General features: G+C 42.8%; 3 protein-coding genes across 5 annotated transcripts in view; all 3 read right to left on the bottom strand.

Annotated features, from left to right (window-relative positions):
* LOC118365116 (gastrula zinc finger protein XlCGF17.1-like) overlaps positions 1-9,429 on the bottom strand; it is a 148,289-nt gene extending 138,860 nt beyond the window's left edge. Inside the window, exons 1-2 of one of the 3 annotated variants that reach the window (XM_035747074.2) lie at positions 8,526-9,385; positions 3,570-4,666 (exon numbers count right to left, since the gene is read on the bottom strand). In XM_035747074.2, coding sequence (XP_035602967.1) covers positions 4,422-4,666; positions 8,526-8,853 — 573 coding nt within the window. In that variant the 5' untranslated portion in view covers positions 8,854-9,385 and the 3' untranslated portion in view covers positions 3,570-4,421. Of the gene's footprint in view, positions 1-3,569; positions 4,667-8,525 lie in introns of those variants that run through there. The other 2 variants (XM_035747073.2, XM_052490221.1) reach the window with 2 other exon arrangements.
* The window catches only part of LOC127914382 (uncharacterized), a 402,938-nt gene that overhangs the window by 143,459 nt on the left and 234,052 nt on the right, over positions 1-25,427 (bottom strand). The window lies entirely within an intron of this gene.
* Positions 1-25,427, bottom strand: part of LOC118365091 (zinc finger protein 501-like) — a 289,246-nt gene that overhangs the window by 36,877 nt on the left and 226,942 nt on the right. The gene's annotated exons all lie outside the window — the stretch shown is intronic.

Below are 25,427 nucleotides of genomic sequence, written 5' to 3'. Positions count from 1 at the left end.
TAATAGTAGGAATACAGTAGTATAGTATAGTATACATAATATTAGGAATATGGTAGTAAATTATAGTATATATAATAGTAGGAAAATAGTAGTATAGTATAGTATAATAGTAGGACTATAGTAGTATAGTATATATAATAGTATGAATATAGTAGTACAGTATAGTATATATAATAGTAGGAATATGGTAATACAGTATAGTATATTTAATAGTAGGAATATAGTAGTATAGTATATATAATAGTAGCAATGTAGAAGTATAGCATAGTATATATAATAGTAGGAATATAGTAGGATAATGTAGTAGTATAGTATATATAATAGTAGGAATTTAGTAGTATATATAATAGTAGGAATATAGTAGTACAGCAAAAAATAGTAGGAATGTAGTAGTATGGTACAGTATATATATATAATAGTAGGAACATAGTAGTATAGTATATATAATAGTAGGAATATTGTAGTGTAGTATAGTATATATAATAGTAGGAATATTGTAGTGTAGTATAGTATATATAATAGTATACTATATATAATAGTGGGAATTTAGTATAGTATAGTATATACAATAGTAGGAATATAGTAGTATAGTATAGTATAAATAACAGTAGGAATATAGTAGGAGAGTATAGTATATATAATAGTAGGAATATAGTAGTATAGTATATATAATAGTAGAAATATGGAAGTATAGTATATATAATAGTATGAATATAGTAGGATAGTATAATATAGTATAGATAATAGTAGGAATGTAGTAGTATAGTATAGTACATATAATAGTAGTATAGTATATACAATAGTAGGAATGTAGTAGTATAGTATATATAATAGTAGGAATATAGTAATATATATAATAGTAGGAATACAGCAGTATACCAAAAAATAGTAGGAATGCAGTAGTATAGTATATAAAATAGTAGGAAAATAGTAGTACAGTGTAGTATATATAACAGTAGGAATATAGTAGGATCGTATAGTATATATACTAGTAGGGATATAGTAGTATAGTATATATAATAGTAGGAATATGGAAGTGTCGTATAGAATATATAATAATAGGAATATAGTAGGATAGTATAATATAGTATTGTCACGCCTTGGTCTTAGTATTTTGTGTTTTCTTTATTATTTGTTCAGGCCAGGGTGTGACATGGGGTTATTGTATTGTCGTATTGGGTTTTTTGTAGGCATTGGGATTGTGGTTGATTAGGGGTGTGTCTAGTATAGGCTTGGCTGCCTTGAGGCGGTTCTCAATCAGAGTCAGGTGATTCTTGTTGTCTTTGATGGGGAACCGTATTTAGGTAGCCTGGGTTTCACTTTGTATTTCGTGGGTGATTGTTCCTGTCTCTGTGTAGTTTCACCAGATAGGCTGTATTAGGTTTCACGTTCCGTTTTGTTGTTTTGTATTTTGTATTCAGTTATTTCATGTACCGCGATTCATTCATTAAAGACATGAGTAACCACCACGCTGCATTTCGGTCCGACTCTCTTTCGACAAACGAAGAACGCCGTTACAGAATCACCCACCACACACGGACCGAGCAGCGTGTTAACGGGCAGCGACAGCATGAGCAGCGAGGGGAGGACGTTATGGACAGCAGAAGTATGGAGTATACTACGTGGGAAGAAATAGACAGGTGGGCGGTCGACCCAGAGAGAGTGCCAGCGCCCGCCTGGGATTCGCTGGAGCAGTGCAAAGAGGGCTATAGGAGAATGGAGTCGAAGAGAAAGACACGGCAGCGACAGCATGAGCAGCGAAAGGAGGATGAATATACTATGAATATACTAGGAATATAGTAGTATAGTATATACAATAGTAGGAATGTAGTAGTATAGTACATATAATAGTAGGAATATAGTAGTATAGCAAAAAATAGGAATGCAGTAGTATGGTATAGTATATATAATAGTAGGAAAATAGTAGGATAGTATAGTATATATAATAGTAGGGATATAGTATATATAATAGGAATATAGTAGTATAGTATCTATAATAGTAGGAATATAGTAAGATAGTATAGTATATACAATAGTAGGAATATAGTAGTATAGTATATATAATAGTAGGAATATAGTAGTATAGTATAGAATAATAGTAGGAATATAGTAGTATAGTATAATAGTAGGAATATAGTAGTATAGTATATTTTATAGTAGAATGACCCAACTAGCATTTATTTTGGGATTCCACAGTGGAAACATAATTTTCTGAAGCGAGATTAAAGGAGGAGTCTCATTTTACACAAGCACATTTTCATCAAGTTTGCCTCTCTTCGATTACCTTTGACCTTTTTCAAGAGAAGGCCAGAAAGGATGGAGGAGATGAGCAACTCTAATTGAGAAAAGCCCTAGACTTTGAATGCTTATTATAGCGCCACCCATGGAACACTCTGCTCCCTTGTTGTCTGAGTAGTGTTTGTTTTTTTACCATTGATCCATTAAGAGATTAATGAGAAGAAATCCATCAAAACAATAGGTTTGATTACATCAGAGCTCTATAATAAAGACAGAAGACTACAGTATTATGATCATGCTCTCATGCGAGCTCTTTAATAATAGATAATGTCATGTTTACAGGCTGAGCAGAGCTCTATAATAGATAATATAATGTTTATAGGCTGATCAGATATATATAATAGATAATGTCATGTTTATAGGCTTAGCAGAGATCTATAATAATAGATGGCATATTTATAGACTGAACAGAGCACTATAATAATAGATAATGACATGTTTATAGGCTGAACAGAGCTCTATACTAATAATGTCATGTTTTAGGCTGATCAGAGCTCTATAATAATAGATACTGTCATGTTTTAGGCTGAGCAGAGCTCTATAATAATAGATAATGTCATGTTTTAGGCTGAGCAGAGATCTATAAAAATAGATAATGCCATGGTTTAGGCTGTGCAGAGCTCTATAATAATAGATAATGTCATGTTTATAGGCTGAGCAGAGATCTATAATAATAGATAATGCCATGTTTTAGGCTGAGCAGAGATCTATAATAATAGATAATGCCATGTTTTAGGCTGAGCAGAGATCTATAATAATAGATAATGCCATGTTTTAGGCTGAGCAGAGCTCTATAATAATAGATAATCTCATGTTTATAGGCTGAGCAGAGATCTTTAATAACAGACAGAGGCCTACAGCTATAGGACAGAAGATGACAGAAGTGTGTTTAAAACACAGTGAGTATATACACCAAAATATGTATTTTGTCTTTCTTGGCTCTCTCGCTACCAAAGTGGCTTGCTGTTATTGTTGGGGATACACTCTTTTCACGCCACTTTGATACAGCTACGACCGGAAGTGATTTCCACAGGAGAGCATTTTCGCTAACCTTAAACTCAGTCTCTTAACCTGCTACGTTAATTATCCTAACCTGCTACAAAAAAAAGCCACTTCCGATCGTAGCTGTATGAAAAGTGACGTGAAAAGAGGGTTTCTCGTTGTTGAAGAAAATAATCACCCTTTTCAGGCCACCATTTTAAAATATCCAAACCATATACTGAACATTAGGGGTTCTTGAATCCAATATATCAACGAATCAAAACAAAATACACATTTTAACAATTTAATCTTATTTTAGATATGTCTCGAAATACAAAATCACGTCTATTGTTGAATAAGAATTCATATAAACAATATGATTTAAAGTGGGATAAACAAAAACACATTCTAAGTCAAAAACATAAATCAGAACACAGCCTCTCTATTCTCTTGTGTGATTCCAGGTCCTCTGACTGGGAAAATGTATTTCCACAATGAGAGCAGTGGTATGTCTTCTCCTCCTGTGTATGTATTCTTTCATGCTTATTCAGATTCCTTAACCTGATAAATCTCTTGCCACACAGGGAGCAGTGGTACGTCTTATCCCCTCCTGTGTGTGTCCTCTCATGCCTTGTCAGACCTCCTAACTTGGTAAAACTCTTTCCACACAGGGAGCATTGGTAGGGATTTTCTTGTGGGAGTGTCCTCTCATGCTGTTTCAGGTTCACTAAACCCCTAAAATTATTTTCACACTGGGAACATTGATAAGGCTTCTCTCCTGTGTATTCTCTCATGAGATTTCATGTTTACTAACCAGGTAAAAGTAATTCCACATTTGGAGCAGTGTTAAGGCTTCTCTCCAGAGTGTATTCTCTTATGTATTAATAGGTACCCTAAGTCCTTAAAACTTTTCCACACTGGGAGCATTGGAAAGGTTTTTATCCTGTGTGTGTCCTCTCATGCCTATGCAGGTGATATAACCAAAGAAAACCTTTTCCACACTGGGAACATTGGAAAGTATTTTTCCTGTGTGTGTCCTCATGTTTCTTCAGGCTCCCTAACTTGTTAAAACTTTTCCACAGTGGGAGCAGTGATGTCCTCCTATTGCTTTGGGCGTCTCTGGGTCTGATACCCATGAAGGACTATTCCCTGGGTCTGGTTCCCCTGAAGGACTCTTCTCTGGGTCTGATTCCCCTGAAGGACTCTTCTCTGGGTCTGATTCCCCTGAAGGACTCTTCTCTGGGTCTGATTCCCCTGAAGGACTCTTCTCTGGGTCTGATTCCCCTGAAGGACGTCTCTGGGTTTGATTCCCCTGAAGAACTCTTCTCTGGGTCTGATTCCCCTGAAGGACTCTTCCCGCTGTCAGAGGGAGAGTCTGGTCTCTCTCCTGTCAAAGACAAACAGAGTATCTAGTTACTAAATTGTCTACTGTGCTGTACTGTGTGGCAAAACTTGTGAAACATAAGTCTATGATTTGTTAAGATTTGGTCTTGTTTGGGGGAGTTCATTAAAATCAAGACTCAGTTTCATCACCACCCTCTCCTGAGACTGAAAGCCCAGAGACTTGCACTTTGAACCGGGTGTGCGGTTTTGTCTGGGAGCGCTAAAATGAACATTGGAGAGTAGAGGTCGACCGATTAATCGGAATGGCCGATTAATTCGGGCCGATTTCAGGTTTTCATAACAATCGGAAATCTGTATTTTTGGGCACCGAATTGCCAATTATTATTTTTTTACACCTTTATTTAATCTTTATTTAACTAGGCAAGTCAGTTAAGAACACATTCTTATTTTCAATGATGGCCTAGGAACGTTGGGTTAACTGCCTTGTTCAGGGGCAGAAATACAGAATTCTACCTTGTCAGCTGGGGGGATCCAATCTTGCAAACTTACAGTTAACTAGTCCAAGGCAATAACGACCTGCCTCTCTCTCGTTGCACTCCACAAGGAGACTGCCTGTTACGCAAATGCAGTAAGCCAAGGTAAATTGCTAGCTAGCATTAAACTTATCTTATAAAAACAATCAATCATAATCACTAGTTAATTACACACGGTTGATGATATTACTAGATATGATCTAGCATGTCCTGTGCTGCATATAATCTGACTGAGCATAGAAGTATCTAAGTATCTGACTGAGCGGTGGTAGACAGAAGCAGGCGCGTAAACATTCATTCAAACAGCACTTTTGTGTGTTTTGTTTTGCCAGCAGCTCTTCCTCGTGTGTCAAGCATTGCGCTGTTTATGACTTCAAACCTATCAACTCCCGAGATGAGGTTGGTGTGACCGAAGTGAAATGGCTGGCTAGTTAGCGCGCGCTAATAGCGTTTCAAACTTCACTCGCTCTGAGCCTTGGGGTGGTTGTTTCCCTTGCTCTGCATGGGTAACGCTGCTTCGATGTAGTGGCTGTGGTCGTTCTGTTGCTGGTTCGAGCCCAGGGAGGAGCGAGGAGAGGGACGGAAGCTATACTGTTACACTGGCAATATTAAAGTGCCTATAACTTCATCCAATAGTCAAAGGTTAATGAAATACAAATGGTATAGAGGGGAATAGTCCTATAAAAACTACAACCTAAAACTTCTTACCTGGGAATATTGAAGACTCATGTTAAAAGGAACCACCAGCTTTCATATGTCCTCATGTTCTGAGCAAGGAACTGAAACGTTAGCTTTCTTACATAGCACATATATTGCACTTTTACGTTCTTCTCCAACACCGTTTTTGCATTATTTAAACGAAATTATCTACTTGAGGCTAAATTGATTTTATTGATGTATTATTTTAAGATAAAATAAGTGTTAATTCAGTATTGTTGTAATTGTCATTATTACAAATAAATATATAATAATAATAAAAAATAGTTTTTATATATATATATATATATATAAAAACTATTTTAATTATTATTTTTAAATCGGCTGATTAATCGGTATCGGCTTTTTTGGTCCTCCAATAATCGGTATTGAAAAATCATAATCGGTCGACCTCTATTCGAGACCATCAAGCTACTATGCTCGGAGACAGATTTAATTTCAACTGAGGTAGTTGCTACAATTCAGACCTAAATAGAAGAGGTTTCTGATACATTCAAAGCAGATTGAACTAATCTGTGAAACGAGACTGTGCCTGTTATTGCCTCACTGAAAACAACAGTTCCACACCATGATGATTGCAGCACTTTACACCTGACTACCTCTCTGGAGGCTGACGTGAATCGCTGAGGATCTGATAAAGGTGCAGGAGAGCTGTGTGAGCTTAGAGGGTTTTTTCTCGCAGCAATATCCTGAGACCGATATTACATTTTTTTGGCCAATACTGATATCCAATATTTTCCTTGCCCCAAAAAACGATTCCGATAACCGATATTTAAAATTTTAGCTACCTTTTAAGCATTCTAGTACAGTTAAATAGTTAACACACACCCGGATGCAGCGGTCTAAGCCACTGCATCTCAGTACAAGAGGCGTCACTACAGTCCCTGGTTCGAATCCAGGCTGCATCCAGGCTGTATGATTGTAGTTGTCTGTTATTGGTGTAGAGTGGACAACAAAGGAGAGGGATCCCACATGTGGATAGGAAGATACAAATTATCATTATTACTGGGAAATATTCATTTAAAATCCAGGAATGTAAAACTTTAGCTCTCTAGGTCATGCCAGTAGGTTACAGTAGGTTGTATCTCACTAGGTCATGCCAGTAGGTTACAGTAGGTTGTAACTCTCTAGGTCATGCCAGTAGGTTACAGTAGGTCGTATCTCTCTAGGTCATGCCAGTAGAATACAGTAGGTTGTATTTTATTATTTGTTTACCTTTATTTAACTAGGCAAGTCAGTTAAGAACCAATTCTTATTTTCAATGACGGCCTAGGAACAGTGGGTTAACTGCCTGTTCAGGGGCAGAACGACAGATTTGTGCCTTGTCAGCTCAGGGATTTGAACTACCCCAACGCTCTAACCTGCCGCCCCAGGTCATGCCAGTAGGTTACAGTAAGTTTTATCTCTCTAGGTCATGCCAGTAGGCTACAGTAGGTTGTGTCTCTCTAGGTCATGCCAGTAGGCTACAGTAGGTTGTATCTCTCTAGGTCATGCCAGTCGGCTACAGTAGATTGTATCTCTCTAGGTCGTGCCAGTCGGCTACAGTAGGTTGTAAATCTCTAGGTCAAGCCAGTAGGTTACAGTAGGTTGTATCCAAGTGGTTTTATCTCTCTAGGTCACGCCAGTAGGCCACAGTATGTTGTATCTCTCTAGGTCATGCCAGTCGGCTACAGTAGGTTGTAAATCTCTAGGTCAAGCCAGTAGGTTACAGTAGGTTGTATCCAAGTGGTTTTATCTCTCTAGGTCATGCCAGTAGGTTACAGTAGGTTGTATCCAAGTGGTTTTATCTCTCTAGGTCAAGCCAGTAGGCTAGAGTAGGTTGTATCTTTCTAGGTCATGCCAGTCGGCTACAGTAGGTTGCATCTCTCTAGGTCATGCCAGTCGGTTACAGTAGGTTGTAACTCTCTAGGTCAAGCCAGCAGGTTACAGTAGGTTGTATCCAAGTGGAAACAATTATCAACCCAATGTGGAAAGTGTCAAATTTGGTCAACAACCAAATGAATGGCTTATTTGCTACGTGAGGTTTACTGGATCCAACAGAAGTTCCATAATGATTAAGTTGTTATGTGGACATGTGACATACCGACAACTTTGATAAAAACACTACAGGAGTTGTCTCCAGATCGCTATGCATATTCATGCTTGTAGCTTAGCATCTCTCTCTCTTCATTGAATACAGGCGGTTGACGACAACAACCCTCATAGAATATAAACAATAGATTACAATAATAAGATGTATCCACCAATCCAAAGAAAGGATAGGCGGAAGATAGACAACCCACAGTGAAGCTTTGTGGACAACGACTCCCCTTGTTAGGGCAGAGAGACATCTTGTCAGTATATCCATAATCTTTGGTGGAGCCAACCCAACTCTCACATGGCACTATTGGGGGGCACGGTGTGTAGTAAATCATCACTACATGAAAATCACTACATGCCCCCCAGTCTGCGGCCAGCAGATAGACCCTTCTCAATTATATATATGTGAAGTCACTTTTTGGAAACGGAACGGAGAAAACAAGGGGTAGCTTGTTCTCTACGTCGTCTGATTCTAGACATATCAGTCATCACCCTAGAGCCCTCCGTTGAAGAGGTATTGACGAGGGAACTACGAATATCCAAAGTTAAAAACAAATTTAAGGCGGAACTTACTGGTGTTAATCAGATCTCCTTTCTCCACCTCTTCTTCTTTTAATGTGACAGTCATCTCCCCCCTCTCTTTCACTCTTAAAACTGCATCCTCCTCTTTCTCTTCCTTTACTGTAACATCCTCCTCTTTCACTCTGAACGCGGCTTCCTCTTCTTTAACTGAAACGTCTCCCTCTTCTTTCACTGTAACAGCCTCACCCTCTACTTGTTGTTTTACTGTGAGATCCTCCTCTTCCTTCTCATCTTTCACGACAATGTTCAGACCCAGAGCTTCTTTCTCCGTCCAGGAGACCTCTGCTTTAACAGGAGGGGAGTAGTTTAGGGAGCTCATGTTCGGGGATGTTAGCTATCTATCATTAGCGAAGCTAGTGCTAACTTAACCAGCCAGCTACTATAGCTGACTAATACAAAATAACGTAATATTAAATTAAATAGGTAAACAATTAGATACGATATAAGTGTGTCTAAAACACAGTAGGTAATATACACCAAAAGCGTCTAAATAGATTGAATTTTTCGGCTATGTTGGCTAGCAAGCTACCGAGGTGGTTGACGAGCTGTTTCTGAAGAACCGTCCACTAGATTATACGTCACGCTGGCAGCGTCGGCTGAAAGACGCACATCCTGAGTAGTGCAGCAGTCTAAGGTACTGCATTGAAGGGCTAGAGGCATCACTACAGACCCAGGTTTGATCCCGGGCTGTACCACAAACCTGCTGCGATCGGGAGTCCCATAGGGCAGCACACTATAGACCAAGCGTTGCCCAGGTTAGGGGAGGGTTTGGCTTTACTACTCCTTGTGGCGCCTGCAGGCTGACCTCCGTCGTCAGGTGAACAGTGTTTCCTCCGACAAATTGGTGCATCTGGCTTCCGGGTTAAGCGGGCAGCTGTTAACATGCGCGGTTTGGCGGGGCATGTTTCAGAGGACGCATGACTCGACTTTCGAATCCTGAGCCCTTTGGGGAGTTGCAGCGATGAGACAATATTTTTATTTTTATTTTACCTTTATTTATACAGGTTTTTCTAATTGAAATAACATCTCTTTTCCAAGAGAGACCTGGTCCAATAGCAGCAGGGGGAACAACGTTTCAGACAAAACAACTTACATAAACTAACACAACATTAAACAAAGCTATAAACACACACACAGTACAACAATAACATTTTCGTTAAAAGCACTAAAGTCTTGACTAAAAACAGCTGTCCTAAACACAATTACACTCTTCTATGATATATACATCGATCAAGTGTTTAAGCTCCACCAACGAAACTAGATCATCAAATTTTAAAATGTTCAGGAAAGAATTCCAGGACCACGGAGCTGAGTAATTAAAACAATTTCTACCATGACCTGCTCAAATATTTGGTACTGTTAGAAGCAAATGAGAAGGGGACCGTCATTTATATTTATTTACCGATCTGACAAAAAAAAAGAACAGAGATAAAATGGCATTTTACCCAATATGGCCTTAAAAATCAGTGTATACCAGTGTTTAGGCCTACGCAAGGTCAATGACGAACAGCCAACAGCACTGTAGACATCACATTATCGAAATTGTGGAGAAAAAAATGGGGGTACAATTATTTTAAAAATGCCAAAATTGGTTGTTCCCCACCATTTGCAACAACGTCGCTGAGCACCATCACTATCTTTCCTTCATGGATCTCCTGCATGTTTACATATCTGGCATTACTCATCTCATATGTATATACTGTATTCTATCCTATTCTACTGTATCTTAGTCTATGTATTACTCATCTCATATGTATATACTGTATTCTATCCTATTCTACTGTATCTTAGTTTATGCATTACTCATCTCATATGTATATACTGTATTCTATCCTATTCTACTGTATCTGTCTATGCCACTGACATTGCTCGTCCATATATTTATATATTCTTATTCCTTTACTTAGATTTGTGTGTATTAGGTATTTGTTGTGAAATTGTTAGATATTACTGCACTGTTGGAGCTAGGAACACAAGCATTTAGTTAGATATTACTGGACTATTGGAGCTATAAACAAGCATTTAGTTAGATAATACTGTTGGAGTTAGGAACACAAGCATTTAGTTAGATAATACTGTACTGTTGGAGCTAAGAACACAAGCATTTAGTTAGAAACGCCCCATCTCTTTACATTGCTTATGCATATTCAGTGGCTTGACTGTGTCCAGACTATGTCAAAGGCCCATCCTGGTAGATCTGAACCTAATGCAGCTTGGAGTGATCAGATGACAGAAGTCACATTTAGGTGCCAGGTGTAACTGAGGCCATAGATGCTCCATATCCAGTGTTTTATATGATATGTAATATGACTAAATGTGTTTCTGTGTTGCAGGGGCAGTCAAGAAATGGAACGGCAAGGCCACAGAACATGACATAATCAAAGCTGTGAGAGACCACCTCAAGCCCCTGGTAGAGACGGGGGTGGTGTTTACCACTCCACCACGCCTTCAGCAGGCTTGAAAAGTGGGGTTGATACTGATTTTCATACTAAGAGGGACCAACAGTCTGTTGATTGGTCAGTCATTGGGTTCATTTGTTTTGTAATATGTGCAAATCAAATCAAGCTTTATTTATACAGCACATTTCAGACATGGATGCAACACAATGGCTTCACAGGAAAAAACTATGAAAATAAACAGAAATATTGAGGATAAAAAAACAAAGAACAACTGAAAGACTGCTCAGGTGAAACACCTTCCCACTAAGGAGATGGACAAGCCAGTGTAGCTTGGTTCATTCTGCGTTGTGTACTTTTAATTAGGATGCTGCCACAACTGAAGGTCTGCTAGTTGAATTATTTTTATTTGCCCTGCACACGAAGAGACACCACACATGATGTTAACCCTTGACGCAGTCCTAGCTCTCAGGCACCTTGCTAGCCGAAGGTCAGGCAAAAGAGAACAATAAGGGGGTATGGAAATACAGATAACCCGCGATGGGCCAAACCAAAATATACAAAACTTTTACAATCATATGTATATGTAACGGATGTGAAACGGCTAGCTTAGTTAGCGGTGTGCGCTAAGTAGCGTTTCAATCGGTTACGTCACTTGCTCTGAGACCTTGAAGTAGTAGTTCCCCTTGCTCTGCAAGGGCCGCGGCTTTTGTGGAGCGATGGGTAACGATGCTTCGAGGGTGACTGTTGTCGTTGTGTGCAGAAGGTCCCTGGTTCGCGCCCGGGTATGGGCGAGGGGACGGTTTAAAATTATACTGTTACATTGATGCTGTTGACCCGGATTACTGGTTGCTGCGGAAAAAGGAGGAAGGTCAAAAGGGGGGTGAGTGTAACGGATGTGAAACGGCTAGCTTAGTTAGCGGTGTGCGCTAAGTAGCGTTTCAATCGGTTACGTCACTTGCTCTGAGACCTTGAAGTAGTAGTTCCCCTTGCTCTGCAAGGGCCGTGGCTTTTGTGGAGCGATGGGTAACGATGCTTCGAGGGTGACTGTTGTTGATGTGTGCAGAGGGTCCCTGGTTCGCGCCCGGGTATGGGCGAGGGGACGGACGTAAAGTTATACTGTTACATATACACAATAAAAGTGTATGAAAAACGTTAGTTATGCAGCTGTAATTAAATTTAAAAAATACACTGAATTATTATTATCAAATTATTAACATCCCCTCTTGACCTGGCCTATTTGAATTGGTCCTTGTGTGCAGCTTGGTGCATAATCTAGGTGGAACAACATTACACTGCTACACCAGCACAGGTGTAACACATACTGACTAACGAGGTGACACCAATCAGTGCTAAAAACCAAAGCCTGTAACACCCTCCACCTTAAGACAAATATATCCTATATTTTTCTCCCACAAGCTTCTAGAACTCTCGTACTCTTGGAACAAAATAAATTGTGATCCATGGCAAAGCATTGGCTAAACCCTAAACTTGCTGACTGCCCACCCATGAGACAATCAGCAACCAACACCTGCAATATCCGTAGTAACTTTCCACCTCACTGCGGAGCTTCTCTCTCTTTTCAGGGTTCAGTAGATAGGCATGTTGTTGGATCGGGCCCAGTCCCCAATGTCACGCTCTAGTACATTTGGGTTGGCACATCTGAGAATGAATCCTGATATTCTAAAAGCAGGGCAACAATGTCAATATAATTGTACCAAAAAGCAGGGCAACATTGTCAATTATAGTTGTCCCAAAAATGGTCAACTGGTTGCATTAAATAATTATGATTACTAAATTTTACAAATTGTAAATATGAAAATCAAAACCAAATGTTTTTCACCCCTTTGTTAATATGCATTGACAATAATTCACTTAATGGTGAGGCATGGAATAATAAAAAAATGTATATTTTGTCAGGCTGGCTGTTTGAAATATGAGTAGGTGATTTGAGTCATGCTTCTTCAGTAGTGGAATAAAGACAATGAGCACTTGAATGTTGTAAATAAATACTGGAGTGATGTTAGATTATTAATAAAATAGATAATAGACTCATTTATTATACTGCGTCCTTGTGTTTTTACACAAACATCTGCAACAATTATCATATTACATGTATTTTTTTTAACTTGTAGAAAACAGCTAGCTACATTTTGAAGTGTTGCATTTTGATTCAAGTGGGTCACCAACACAATTAGTTTAACACAGCTCTTTTTTTTGTTAGTCACTTTTTGTAAATAATACTCTTTCAATTCAGAGCCTGGATTTTCCCCTGAGGACAATATCCATATCATGCTGCTATCAATTGAACAGGGCAAACGAAAAGGTAGAACATCATTAAAATACTCCTACTACAATGTTAAAACATTCTACATTGTGACATTATTTCAATGATATCATTAAACAACTCCTCCATGTATTTTCTGATGTTTAATCAGAGTATCTCTTGTCACATTGAGTACAGCTATGAGGTTTCTCTCCTGTGTGTGTTCTCTGGTGTGAAGTCAGAAAGCTAGATGTAGGAAAACTCTTCCCACATTGATCACAGCTATAGGATTTATCTCCAGTGTGAATTCTCATGTGTATTTTTAGTGAATCTGATCTTAAGAAACTCTTCCTGCAGTCAGAGTAGCAGTATGGTTTCTCTACTGTGTGTGTTCTCTGGTGTATTTTAAGTTCTGACGAAGATTTGCAACCTTTCCCACAGTCAGAGCAGAAATGAGATTTCTTCCCTGTGGGTCTCTGCTGGTGTTTCTTGAGGTGTTTTGACGTGGAGAGACTATTCTCTGCCTCATCAGCATCATGCCTTTTGCACACAATGTATATAGACTCCCCTTTTTTCTCTACTGTGTTATTGACTTGTTAATTGTTTACTCCATGTGTAACTCTGTGTTGTCTGTTCACACTGCTATGCTTTATCTTGGCCAGGTCGCAGTTGCAAATGAGAACTTGTTCTCAACTAGCCTACCTGGTTAAATAAAGGTAAAATAAAAAAGGTTGTTGAGGGCCCCCAGAGGATCCACAATAGTCACGTCTCTCTCCTGTGTGAACAAAAAGTAAAACAGATGGTTTAAGGCCCATAACAGCAAAAATCTACTGTATAAAGGTGATGCCAACACCGTAGCCATGATGTTAAACAAACAATGATGTCAGTAATGAATTTTAATTATTTGACATTTGTCTTAAGACAGTCATGTGAACAACAAGTCACATTTTGTCTTGTTTTCCCATTAGTAGTAACATCGACGTATGTGTGCTAGAAATAAGTTTTTAAAGTTGTTGGAATCCTAAGCAATGTGCCAGACAACGTTTGGTCTCCAATATAGGCACCTTTCTGGTGAAAAGTGCCTATACACACCTTCATAGGTGAAGTTATGGGTACTACGGTAGGTCTATGTTATTGTTAGGTGAAGTTATGCGTCCTACAGTAGGTCTATGTTATTGAAGTTATAGGTACTACAGTAGGTCTATGTTGTTGTTAGGAGAAGTTATGGGTCCTACATGGAGTGGTTTCCACATTAGCATGGAGGAGTTTCTGCAACCAAATTGCGTTTTAGCAAACACAGAGGGCAGAGAGCGATGCACCTATTTGGGGATGTCTGATAGTATTTACACACCACCACTAATGATTTGTGGAGCTTCTCAAAGTAATTTTTTCTTCACCTCAAACAGCAAGTAAACAAAGTCTTACTAAAATCAATTGGCGAATGACAATAGTTCCTCAAGGTATTTGTAAAATATTTCCAGCTCTCACTCTTGATAACCACTCAACATGAAAGGGGAAAATGTAATTGTCTGATCCAGTGGAAATGTCATAAAATACCTGATAACTTTTTATCCCTTTCACAAATAGCCTACAGCTGTGTCTGTCCCAAACTCACTGGTGCAGGAAACTGAGGACCCAGAATATTTTATACAATATTGCTATCACGTTTCGGACAGACCTAGGTGATAGCTGATATATTGTTTCAAGTTCTATGTAGACAGGCCATGCGCAGCCAATGTGATTTATTTTTATCTGGATATTTTCTAGCTGTTTTTATTTGTTGGCATTATGTAGGCTATTTTTACATAGTTGGCAATGTCAATAAAAGTTATTTAGATTTGCATAATTTTAATTTTGATTTATATACGTAGAATACAGATTAACCACAGATCATGATTTTGAGATAAAGACTATTATAATTATTATTACTATTATAAATTAAAGGAAACTGTTCCAGTAAAATGTGCATATGAAAATTATAACTGGCACCAGATCAGTAGAAATGGTCAGATAAACTGGCACTACAAATGGAAATGGTTGCCGACTGCTGTTGGAGCCTTTTACTGGAAACTTCAGGAGCGTAACGTCAGAAGGCCAGCAGCAGAGTGAGGAGAATGCTAAGGAAGAGGTTTTTTTCTCTTGTTCCCTCGAGTCATTTGTGTGTCTCAGTTATTTAATAAAACGGGGGATTTCTATGTTGATGTAAATAATATTTGCTGCTCTGTGGTGAGTAATGAGGAGAAACCAGATGCTGCACGCATTTATGAAATTGCTTATCCCAGTTTCTAATAAGCATGCACCCATTAAAACCTCTTGGTGCACCTATCTCTTTAGTGGGATAATTGTCATCAACTTCAGCTGAATTGCAGAGCTCCAAATTCAAAATAAATTATTACAAATATTTCATTTTCATGAAATCACAAGTGCAATATAGTAAAACACAGGTTAGCTTGTTGTTAATCCATCTGGCGTGTCAGATTTCAATAAAGCTTTTTGGAAAAATCTATCCAAGCGTTTATGTAAGAACATCTCAGTAGACAAAAAATCACATACACCTAGCATAAAAGTAGATTGGTCACGAAAGTCAGAAAACAATAAAAAATAATCGCTTACCTTTGATGATCTTCGGATGTTTGCACTCACGAGACTCCCAGTTACACAATAAATGTTCCCTTTGTTCCATAAAGAGTATTTTTATATCCAAAATACCTCCATTTGGTTGGCGCCGTATGTCCAGAAATCCCACAGGCTCGAGCGGTCACAACGAGGCAGACGAAAATTCCAAATAGTATCCGTGAAGTTCATGAGAAACATGTCGAACGTTTTTATAATCAATCCTCAAGCTGTTTTATTTAATAAATAATCAATAATATGTCAAGAGGACTGTAGTTTCTTCACTAGGATTGAGAGAGAAAATGGCTGACACACTCTGTTGCGCACAAAAAATGCTGCTGGCACCCTGCCAAACCTCTGACGTGATCTGATCTTTGTCTCAATTTGTCTGTAAAAGCTGTTAAATCCCAGTGGATTGATGAGGAATTGAAAAATGGTATGGTTGAGAAGGATGAGGGAAAAATAATGGCAAATAGGTCTGGCTGAACAACTGAACTCTTGGTTCCGGAGTTCTAAATTGAGCAGCTGCTGAAAAATTAGCTCCTGTATATATTGAGAATTAAATGTTTTTTTTAGAGTGAAGTACATCGAAAAGAATCAAGAGAAAACTGCAAGACTCAATAGAAGACAAAACAAGGAACAAACCAAAAAAGACAGGCTTTTGAAAAAGTAACTATTTTTCATAAAATTGTACAGTTATCTTAGCTAGCTGAATTGCTAGCAGAATTGTTTACTTGTTGCTAAGCAGTTGCTAGGGACTCTCCTGGAAGAAGCTAGCTAGCTTACAAAGAATAACAACAACAAATATCTAGTTAACAGAAGAAAGGAAGACAAAATAAGGACAAAAGAAGGACAGAAGAAAAAGGAAAAGAAAGAGGACAACAAAGTGAAACAGTCAGCACTTCTATTGCAACTTCGTATTTCGTCGTCCTAACGTAGTCTACACTGCTATCTGCCCAGCAGCTAGCCAGCTAGCAAACGTCCACCGTCTACCGAATAGCAGCACTGTAGAAACTATTACACTCAACTGAACGACTTGATTAGTGTAGTGTTAGCTAGCTACATAGTTGTCTTTGCTGTCTTCGTATCCAAGATAATTGTGTAGTTTAGAGCGTGTAGTCTTAGAGTGATTATCTTAATTTACAGAGGTTAGCTAGCCAGCTATTTGTCGTCCTTAACGTAGGAGACACTGCTAGCTAGCCAACAGCTAGCCAACGTCTACTGAATAGAACTTCCGCACTCAACAACCCGGTCGATTCCGCTTCGCTCCACAGGTAGTATCACATTTTCATTTCATTTCATTACAGCACAACGGTTTGATTTGTTTGATCGTAGCTAGCTACATAGCTAGCTACATAGCTGTCTGTGTATCAAAGATAATTGTGTAGTCTAGAGCGATTTTCTAGGTTAGCTAGCCAGCTATTGTCGTTCTTTTAACGCAACGTAACGTAATCAACACTGCTAGCTAGCCAGCTAGCCCCCGAATAGCAGCACTGTAGAAACCATTACACTCAACGGAACGACTTGATTAGTGTAGTGTCAACAACGCAGCCACTGCCAGCTAGCCTACAAAGTCAACAACGCAGCCACTGCCAGCTAGCCTACTTCAGCAGTACTGTATCATTTTAATCATTTTAGTCAATAAGATTCTTGCTACGTAAGCTTAACTTTCTGAACATTCGAGACGTGTAGTCCACTTGTCATTCCAATCTCCTTGCATTAGCGTAGCCTCTTCTGTAGCCTGTCAACTATGTGTCTGTCTATCCCTGTTCTCTCCTCTCTGCACAGACCATACAAACGCTCCACACCGCGTGGCCGCGGCCACCCTAATCTGGTGGTCCCAGCGCACGACCCACGTGGAGTTCCAGGTCTCCGGTAGCCTCTGGAACTGCCGATCTGCGGCCAACAAGGCAGAGTTCATCTCAGCCTATGCCTCCCTCCAGTCCCTCGACTTCTTGGCACTGACGGAAACATGGATCACCACAGATAACACTGCTACTCCTACTGCTCTCTCTTCGTCCGCCCACGTGTTCTCGCACACCCCGAGAGCTTCTGGTCAGCGGGGTGGTGGCACCAGGATCCTCATCTCTCCCAAGTGGTCATTCTCTCTTTCTCCCCTTACCCATCTGTCTATCGCCTCCTTTGAATTTCATGCTGTCACAGTTACCAGCCCTTTCAAGCTTAACATCCTTATCATTTATCGCCCTCCAGGTCCCATCGGAGAGTTCATCAATGAGCTTGATGCCTTGATAAGCTCCTTTCCTGAGGACGGCTCACCTCTCACAGTTCTGGGCGACTTTAACCTCCCCACGTCTACCTTTGACTCATTCCTCTCTGCCTCCTTCTTTCCACTCCTCTCCTCTTTGACCTCACCCTCTCACCTTCCCCCTAATCACAAGGCAGGCAATACGCCCGACCTCATCTTTACTAGATGCTGTTCTTCCACTAACCTCATTGCAACTCCCCTCCAAGTCTCCGACCACTACCTTGTATCCTTTTCCCCTCTCGCTCGCTCCTCATCCAACACTTCCCACACTGCCCCTACTCGGATGGTATCGTGCCATCCCAACCTTCGCTCTCTCTCCCCCGCTACTCTCTCCTTTCCATCCTATCATCTCTTCCTCTGCTCAAACCTTCTCCAACCTATCTCCTGATTCTGCCTCCTCAACCCTCCTCTCCTCCCTTTCTGCATCCTTTGACTCTCTATGTCCCCTATCCTCCAGGCCGGCTCGGTCCTCCCTCCCGCTCCGTGGCTCGACGACTCATTGCGAGCTCACAGAACAGGGCTCCGGGCAGCCGAGCGGAAATGGAGGAAAACTCGCCTCCTGCGGACCTGGCATCCTTTCACTCCCTCCTCTCTACATTTTCCTCCTCTGTCTCTGCTGTGAAAGCCACTTTCTACCACCCTAAATTCCAAGCATCTGCCTCTAACCCTAGGAAGCTCTTTTGCCACCTTCTCCTCCCTCCTGAATCCTCCTCCCCCTCCTCCCTCTCTGCAGATGACTTTGTCAACCATTTTGAAAAGAAGGTCGACGACATCCGATCCTCGTTTGCTAAGTCAAACGACACCGCTGGTTCTGCTCACACTGCCCTACCCTGTGCTCTGACCTCTTTCTCCCCTCTCTCTCCAGATGAAATCTCGCGTCTTGTGACGGCCGGCCGCCCAACAACCTGCCCGCTTGACCCTATCCCCTCCTCTTCTCCAGACCATTTCCGGAGACCTTCTCCCTTACCTCACCTCGCTCATCAACTCATCCCTGACCGCTGGCTACGTCCTTCCGTCTTCAAGAGAGCGAGAGTTGCACCCTTCTGAAAAAACCTACACTCGATCCCTCCGATGTCAACAACTACAGACCAGTATCCCTTCTTTCTTTTCTCTCCAAAACTCTTGAACGTGCCGTCCTTGGCCAGCTCTCCCGCTATCTCTCTCAGAATGACCTTCTTGATCCAAATCAGTCAGGTTTCAAGACTAGTCATTCAACTGAGACTGCTCTTCTCTGTATCACGGAGGCGCTCCGCACTGCTAAAGCTAACTCTCTCTCCTCTGCTCTCATCCTTCTAGACCTATCGGCTGCCTTCGATACTGTGAACCATCAGATCCTCCTCTCCACCCTCTCCGAGTTGGGCATCTCCGCGGGCCCACGCTTGGATTGCGTCCTACCTGACAGGTCGCTCCTACCAGGTGGCGTGGCGAGAATCTGTCTCCTCACCACGCGCTCTCACCACTGGTGTCCCCCAGGGCTCTGTTCTAGGCCCTCTCCTATTCTCGCTATACACCAAGTCACTTGGCTCTGTCATAACCTCACATGGTCTCTCCTATCATTGCTATGCAGACGACACACAATTAATCTTCTCCTTTCCCCCTTCTGATGACCAGGTGGCGAATCGCATCTCTGCATGTCTGGCAGACATATCAGTGTGGATGACGGATCACCACCTCAAGCTGAACCTCTGCAAGACGGAGCTGCTCTTCCTCCCGGGGATGGACTGCCCGTTCCATGATCTCGCCATCACGGTTGACAACTCCATTGTGTCCTCCTCCCAGAGCGCTAAGAACCTTGGCATGATCCTGGACAACACCCTGTCGTTCTCAACTAACATCAAGGCGGTGGCCTGTTCCTGTAGGGTCATGCTCTACAACATCCGCAGAGTACGACCCTGCCTCACACAGGAAGCGGCGCAGGTCCTAATCCAGGCACTTGTCATCTCCCGTCTGGATTACTGCAACTCGCTGTTGGCTGGGCTCCCTGCCTGTGCCATTAAACCCCTACAACTCATCCAGAACGCCGCAGCCCGTCTGGTGTTCAACCTTCCCAAGTTCTCTCACGTCACCCCGCTCCTCCGCTCTCTCCACTGGCTTCCAGTTGAAGCTCGCATCCGCTACAAGACCATGGTGCTTGCCTACGGAGCTGTGAGGGGAACGGCACCTCAGTACCTCCAGGCTCTGATCAGGCCCTACACCCAAACAAGGGCACTGCGTTCATCCACCTCTGGCCTGCTCGCCTCCCTACCACTGAGGAAGTACAGTTCCCGCTCAGCCCAGTCAAAACTGTTCGCTGCTCTGGCCCCCCAATGGTGGAACAAACTCCCTCACGACGCCAGGACAGCGGAGTCAATCACCACCTTCCGGAGACACCTGAAACCCCACCTCTTTAAGGAATACCTAGGATAGGATAAAGTAATCCTTCTCACCCCCCCCCCCCCTTAAAATGATGCACTATTGTAAAGTGGCTGTTCCACTGGATGTCATAAGGTGAATGCACCAATTTGTAAGTCGCTCTGGATAAGAGCGTCTGCTAAATGACTTAAATGTAATGTAATGTAATGATTGGCAAACATCCTGCAAATTGAGAAATCATGTGACTAAACTGAATAAAAAGAAGAAACGACACATTGAAACAAAGATAAATGACAAAGAATGATAATAAAAAGCTTTGAAGAACCTTACATACAATTTTGGGGAAAAAGGCAAACTCTGCTCCATCATTAACTGAATCAGATGGCTCATTCATCAAAGCCCACTACTTTTATGATTTTTTTCATTGGCAAGATAGTAAACTTAGGCATGACATACCAGCAACAAACGCTGAAACTACACATCCAAGTATATCTGACCAAATTATGAAAGACAAGCATTGTAATTTAGAATTTCGTAAAGTCCGTGTGGAATAAGTGAAAAAATTGTTGTCTTTCAACAATGACAAGCCACCGGGGTCTGACAATCTAGATGGAAAATTACTGAGGATAATAGTGGACTATATTGCCACACCTTTTTTCCATATCTTTAATTTAAGCCTACTAGAGAGCATGTGCCCTCAGGCGACCCCGCCGTCTGGAGTCCATGATGCGGCGCACCGTGTAGACAGGACCACCTCCGATCATCCGAAGGAGGAGGGGGCAACAGAGGACTGAGGAGAACCGGCTTGAGGCAGGAGACATGAAAGGTGGGATGTACTCTTAGTGTAGCAGGCAACTTGAGTCGGACCACAACAGGATTAATGATCTTCTCCACTACAAACGGACCAATGAACTTCGGTGACAGTTTCCTCGACTCAGTCCGTAGAGGAAGATCCCGTGTAGCCAACCAAACCCTATCTCCGACGGTATAAGCGGGGGCAGGAATACGGCGACGATTCGCCTGGATCTGATACCGGTCAGAAACCTTAAGGAGGGCCTTCCTGGCCCGATGCCAGGTGCGGTGGCAACGACGAATGTGGGTCTGGACAGAAGGAACCGAGAGATCCCGCTCCTGAGAAGGAAACAAGGGAGGTTGGTAACCGTACAGGCACTGGAAGGGAGACATCCCAGTGGCAGATGAAGGTATTATGAGCATACTCGACCCAGGGTAATTGAGAGGACCAGAGTGGGATCCAGAGGAAACAAGACAGCGCAGCGTGGACTCCATCTTCTGGTTGGCTCTCCCGCCTGACCATTAGATTGGTGAAACCAGATGTGAGACTGACTGTAGCTCCAATGGCCAAACAGAAGGATTTCCAGACAGCAGATGTAAACTGAGGACCACGGTCAGAAACAATGTCACAGGGCAACCCGTGGACCCTGGAACACCCCTAACCAGGATCTCGACGTCTCAGTGGCAGAAGGCAGCTTGGAGAGGGGAACAAAGTGGGCAAACTTGCTGAATCTATCCACAATGGTCAGAATAACCGTGTTACCAACAGAAGAGGGCAACCCCATGACAAAATCCAGGGCCAGATGCGACCAAGGTCGCCGGGGAATAGGTAGGGGGTGAAGAATCCCAGAGCTGGCCCGATTGGTACTCTTATTCTGCGCACAAACAGGACAAGCGGCAACAAACCTCCGGGTATCTTCTCCCATGGCAGGCCACCAAAATCGTCTGCGCAGTAGCGCCATAGTCCGAGCAACACCAGGGTGACAAGCTATCTTGCTGGGGCGTGGGACCACTGAAGGACAGCAGAACGAACCGACTCAGGCACGAACAACCGACCGGGTGGACCGTTACCGGGCCGGGCTGTGTCCGAAGAGCCGCCATCACCTCCTCCTCAATCCTCCATGTAACGGCTCCCACGACAACGTTCTGGGGAAGAATCGTCTCAGTCTTGGCCCCACTCTCCTCCGTCTTGGAGAACATCCGGGACAGGGCGTCCGCCTTCCCGTTCTTCACCCAGGTCGGAACGTCAGGGAAAAAAATTGAAGCGTCCAAAAAACAAAGCCCACCGGGCCTGACGGGAGTTGAGACGTTTAGCCGATTGCACGTAAGCCAGATTCTTGTGGTCAGTCCAGACCACAAACGGTTGCTCCGCTCCCTCCAACCAGTGACGCCACTCCTCCAAGGCAAGCTTCACAGCGAGAAGCTCCCGGTTACCCACATCGTAGTTTCTTTCAGCTGGAGAAAGACGACAAGAGTAGAAGGCGCAGGGATGGAGTTTACCGTCAGTGGAGCTACGCTGGGACAGGATGGCGCCCACCCCCACATCAGACGCATCCACCTCCACAACGAACTGACGGGAAGTGTCAGGTTGAGAGAGAATCGGGGCGTTGGTGAATCGGCTCTTCAAATCTAGAAATGCTCGGTCTGCCTCAGGAGACCAACAGAACTTTCTGGTGCAAGACGTCAGTACAGTTAAAGGGGCGGCCACCCGGCTGTAATCACAGATAAACCTCCGATAAAAATGTGCAAACCCCAGGAATCTCTGGAGCTGCAATCTCGTACCGGGCTGGACCCAATCCCGAACCGCCCGAACCTTCTCTTGGTCCATCTTGATCTCTCCCTGGAGATGATGTACCCGAGGAAGGACGTTGTGTGGGCGTGAAAATCACACTTCTCAGCCTTCACGAACAGACGGTTCTCCAATAACCGCTGCAGGACCTGCTTGACATGCTGAACGTGGCTAGAAAGCTCCTTCGAGAAGATGAGGATATCATCCAGGTAAACGAACACAAAAATACCAATCATATCTCTCAGAACGTCATTCACCATACTTTGGAACACAGCAGGAGCGTTGGTCAGTCCAAACGGCATCACCTGGTACTCGAAATGTCCCATCGGAGTATTGAACCCAGTCAACCACTCGTCCCCCTCTTTGATCCGAACCAAATGATAAGCATTACGTAAATCAAGCTTCGTAAAAACCGTAGCACCCTGTAAAGAATCGAAAGCCGAGCTCATCAAGGGCAGGGGATACTTGTTCTTGACCGTAATATCATTCAAACCCTGATAATCAATACACGGTCGAAGAGAGCCATCCTTCTTGCTCACAAAACAAAATCCTGCTCCCAGAGGTGATGACGAGGGCCGAATGAGACCTGCAGCTAGAGACTCCCTGATGTAGGTCTCTAAGGCCTCACGTTCAGGTCGAGAGATACTGTATAACCGTCCCTTGGGAAAGGCAGCTCCAGGAAACAGATTAATCGCACAGTCATAAGGTCGGTGGGGAGGAAGGGACAGAGCCTTCTGTTTACTGAATACTTCACCCAACTCGTGATATGTTTCTGGAACCAGGGACAAATCAGGAGGAGCAGAGTCACTGACCTGACTGGAAACGGCAGGAGAACAGGCAGTCCTAAGGCAGTTAGCATGACAATCAATGCTCCAACTAGTTACCTTACCCGTCACCCAATCAAACGAGGGATTGTGTTCCTTCAGCCAGGGGTAACCAAGAACCAGAGGAACATGGGGCGAGGACAGAATGAAGAAGGAGATAAACTCTGAATGATTCCCCGACAACAACATCTTAACCGGTTCAGTCCTCATAGTGATCCGTGCCAGACTACTGCCGTTCAGAGTGGTTGCTTCAATGGCTTCCGGCAATTGCTCCTTGGAAAGCCCCAGCTGTTCCACCAAGTCGGCATCAATAAAGCTGCCATCGGCACCTGAATCGATAAAAGCGTTCATCTCTAAGCTCTGATCCTTATTCATAAGGGTCGCAGGAAAACGGGGTCTGACAGGATCTTTGAGAGGTTGAAACTGGCTCGCTAAAATTCCTCCCAAAACTAGCGAGCCGGGCAGTTTAACGGGCGCTGTGGACAAGCGGTGATGTAATGTCCCGAGCTACCACAGTAGAGACAGCTGTTGGTCTCACGTCTACGTTGGCGCTCCTCCTTAGTTAGCCCGTGTCGCCCCACTTGCATTGGTTCAGGATCTGGTGGCAAGACCCTCCACTAATCCCGTGTGGGGAATAACGATCAATACGTTCTGGTTCACTTCCTGAACCGAATGGTAACCGAGTTGCTGATTGATTGGATGGGCCCCACTGCTTCTCCCTCCTTCTCTCTCGGACTCTATTATCTACCCGAATAGATAAAGTGACCAAGCTGTCTAGGTCACTAGGCTCTGGATAGGATATCAGCTCGTCCTTGAGTTGCTCCGACAACCCCTGGTAAAAAGCCGCTTGTAGTGACTCCTCATTCCAACCACTCTCCACAGACAATGTCCTGAACTCGATCATAAAGTCTGCCACACTGCGAGCTCCTTGGCGAAGAGTGAACAAACGTTTAGCTGCGTCCTTACCTCGGACTGGATGGTCAAAAGCTTTCATCTCTCCCGTGAACTCCTGGTATGAAGCCATGCAGGTCTCCTGTCGTTCCCAAACGGCTGAAGCCCATTCAGAGCTCTTCCACGCAGCAGTTCAATAACAAAGGCTATCCTAGCCTTGTCAGTGGCGTAAGAATGGGGCTGCAGATCAAACACTAACCCACACTGCATAAGAAACTGCATCTTCCCAAATCCCCTTCATATTTATCAGGCGTCGGTACCTTGGGTTCACGGAAGGAAACCGCACCAGACACGGCAGGTGAGATGGGTGAAACAGGTGGTGAATGAATCGCCGGCAAACTGAGCTGATCCTGGATTTGTGTCAAGCTAGCAGATAAGTTCTGGATTGAACCCGCTATCTCCTGTAGCGCCGTCTTGTGTTGTCCCAATGTCTTCCCCTGCTGGGTAATGGCATGGCAAACGGAGTCCAGGTCCGCTGGGTTCATCCTTGGCCGGATCGTTCTGTCACGTTCTTTCAAAATCGAACCCAGAAGCAGACCAGGACAAGGAGAGTAGGAAGAAGGTGAGTATTTATTTACAAGTGAATGTGAATGGGTAGATATATCCAGGTGGCGTAGCGGGCAGCGGTGAGTTGATGGGAGTAA

Source organism: Oncorhynchus keta, chromosome 32 (genome assembly GCF_023373465.1).
Source record: "Oncorhynchus keta strain PuntledgeMale-10-30-2019 chromosome 32, Oket_V2, whole genome shotgun sequence".
Taxonomy (NCBI): Eukaryota; Metazoa; Chordata; class Actinopteri; order Salmoniformes; family Salmonidae; genus Oncorhynchus; species Oncorhynchus keta.
Note: the sequence above shows the minus strand (reverse complement) of the source record. Positions and strands in the feature narration are given on the sequence as shown.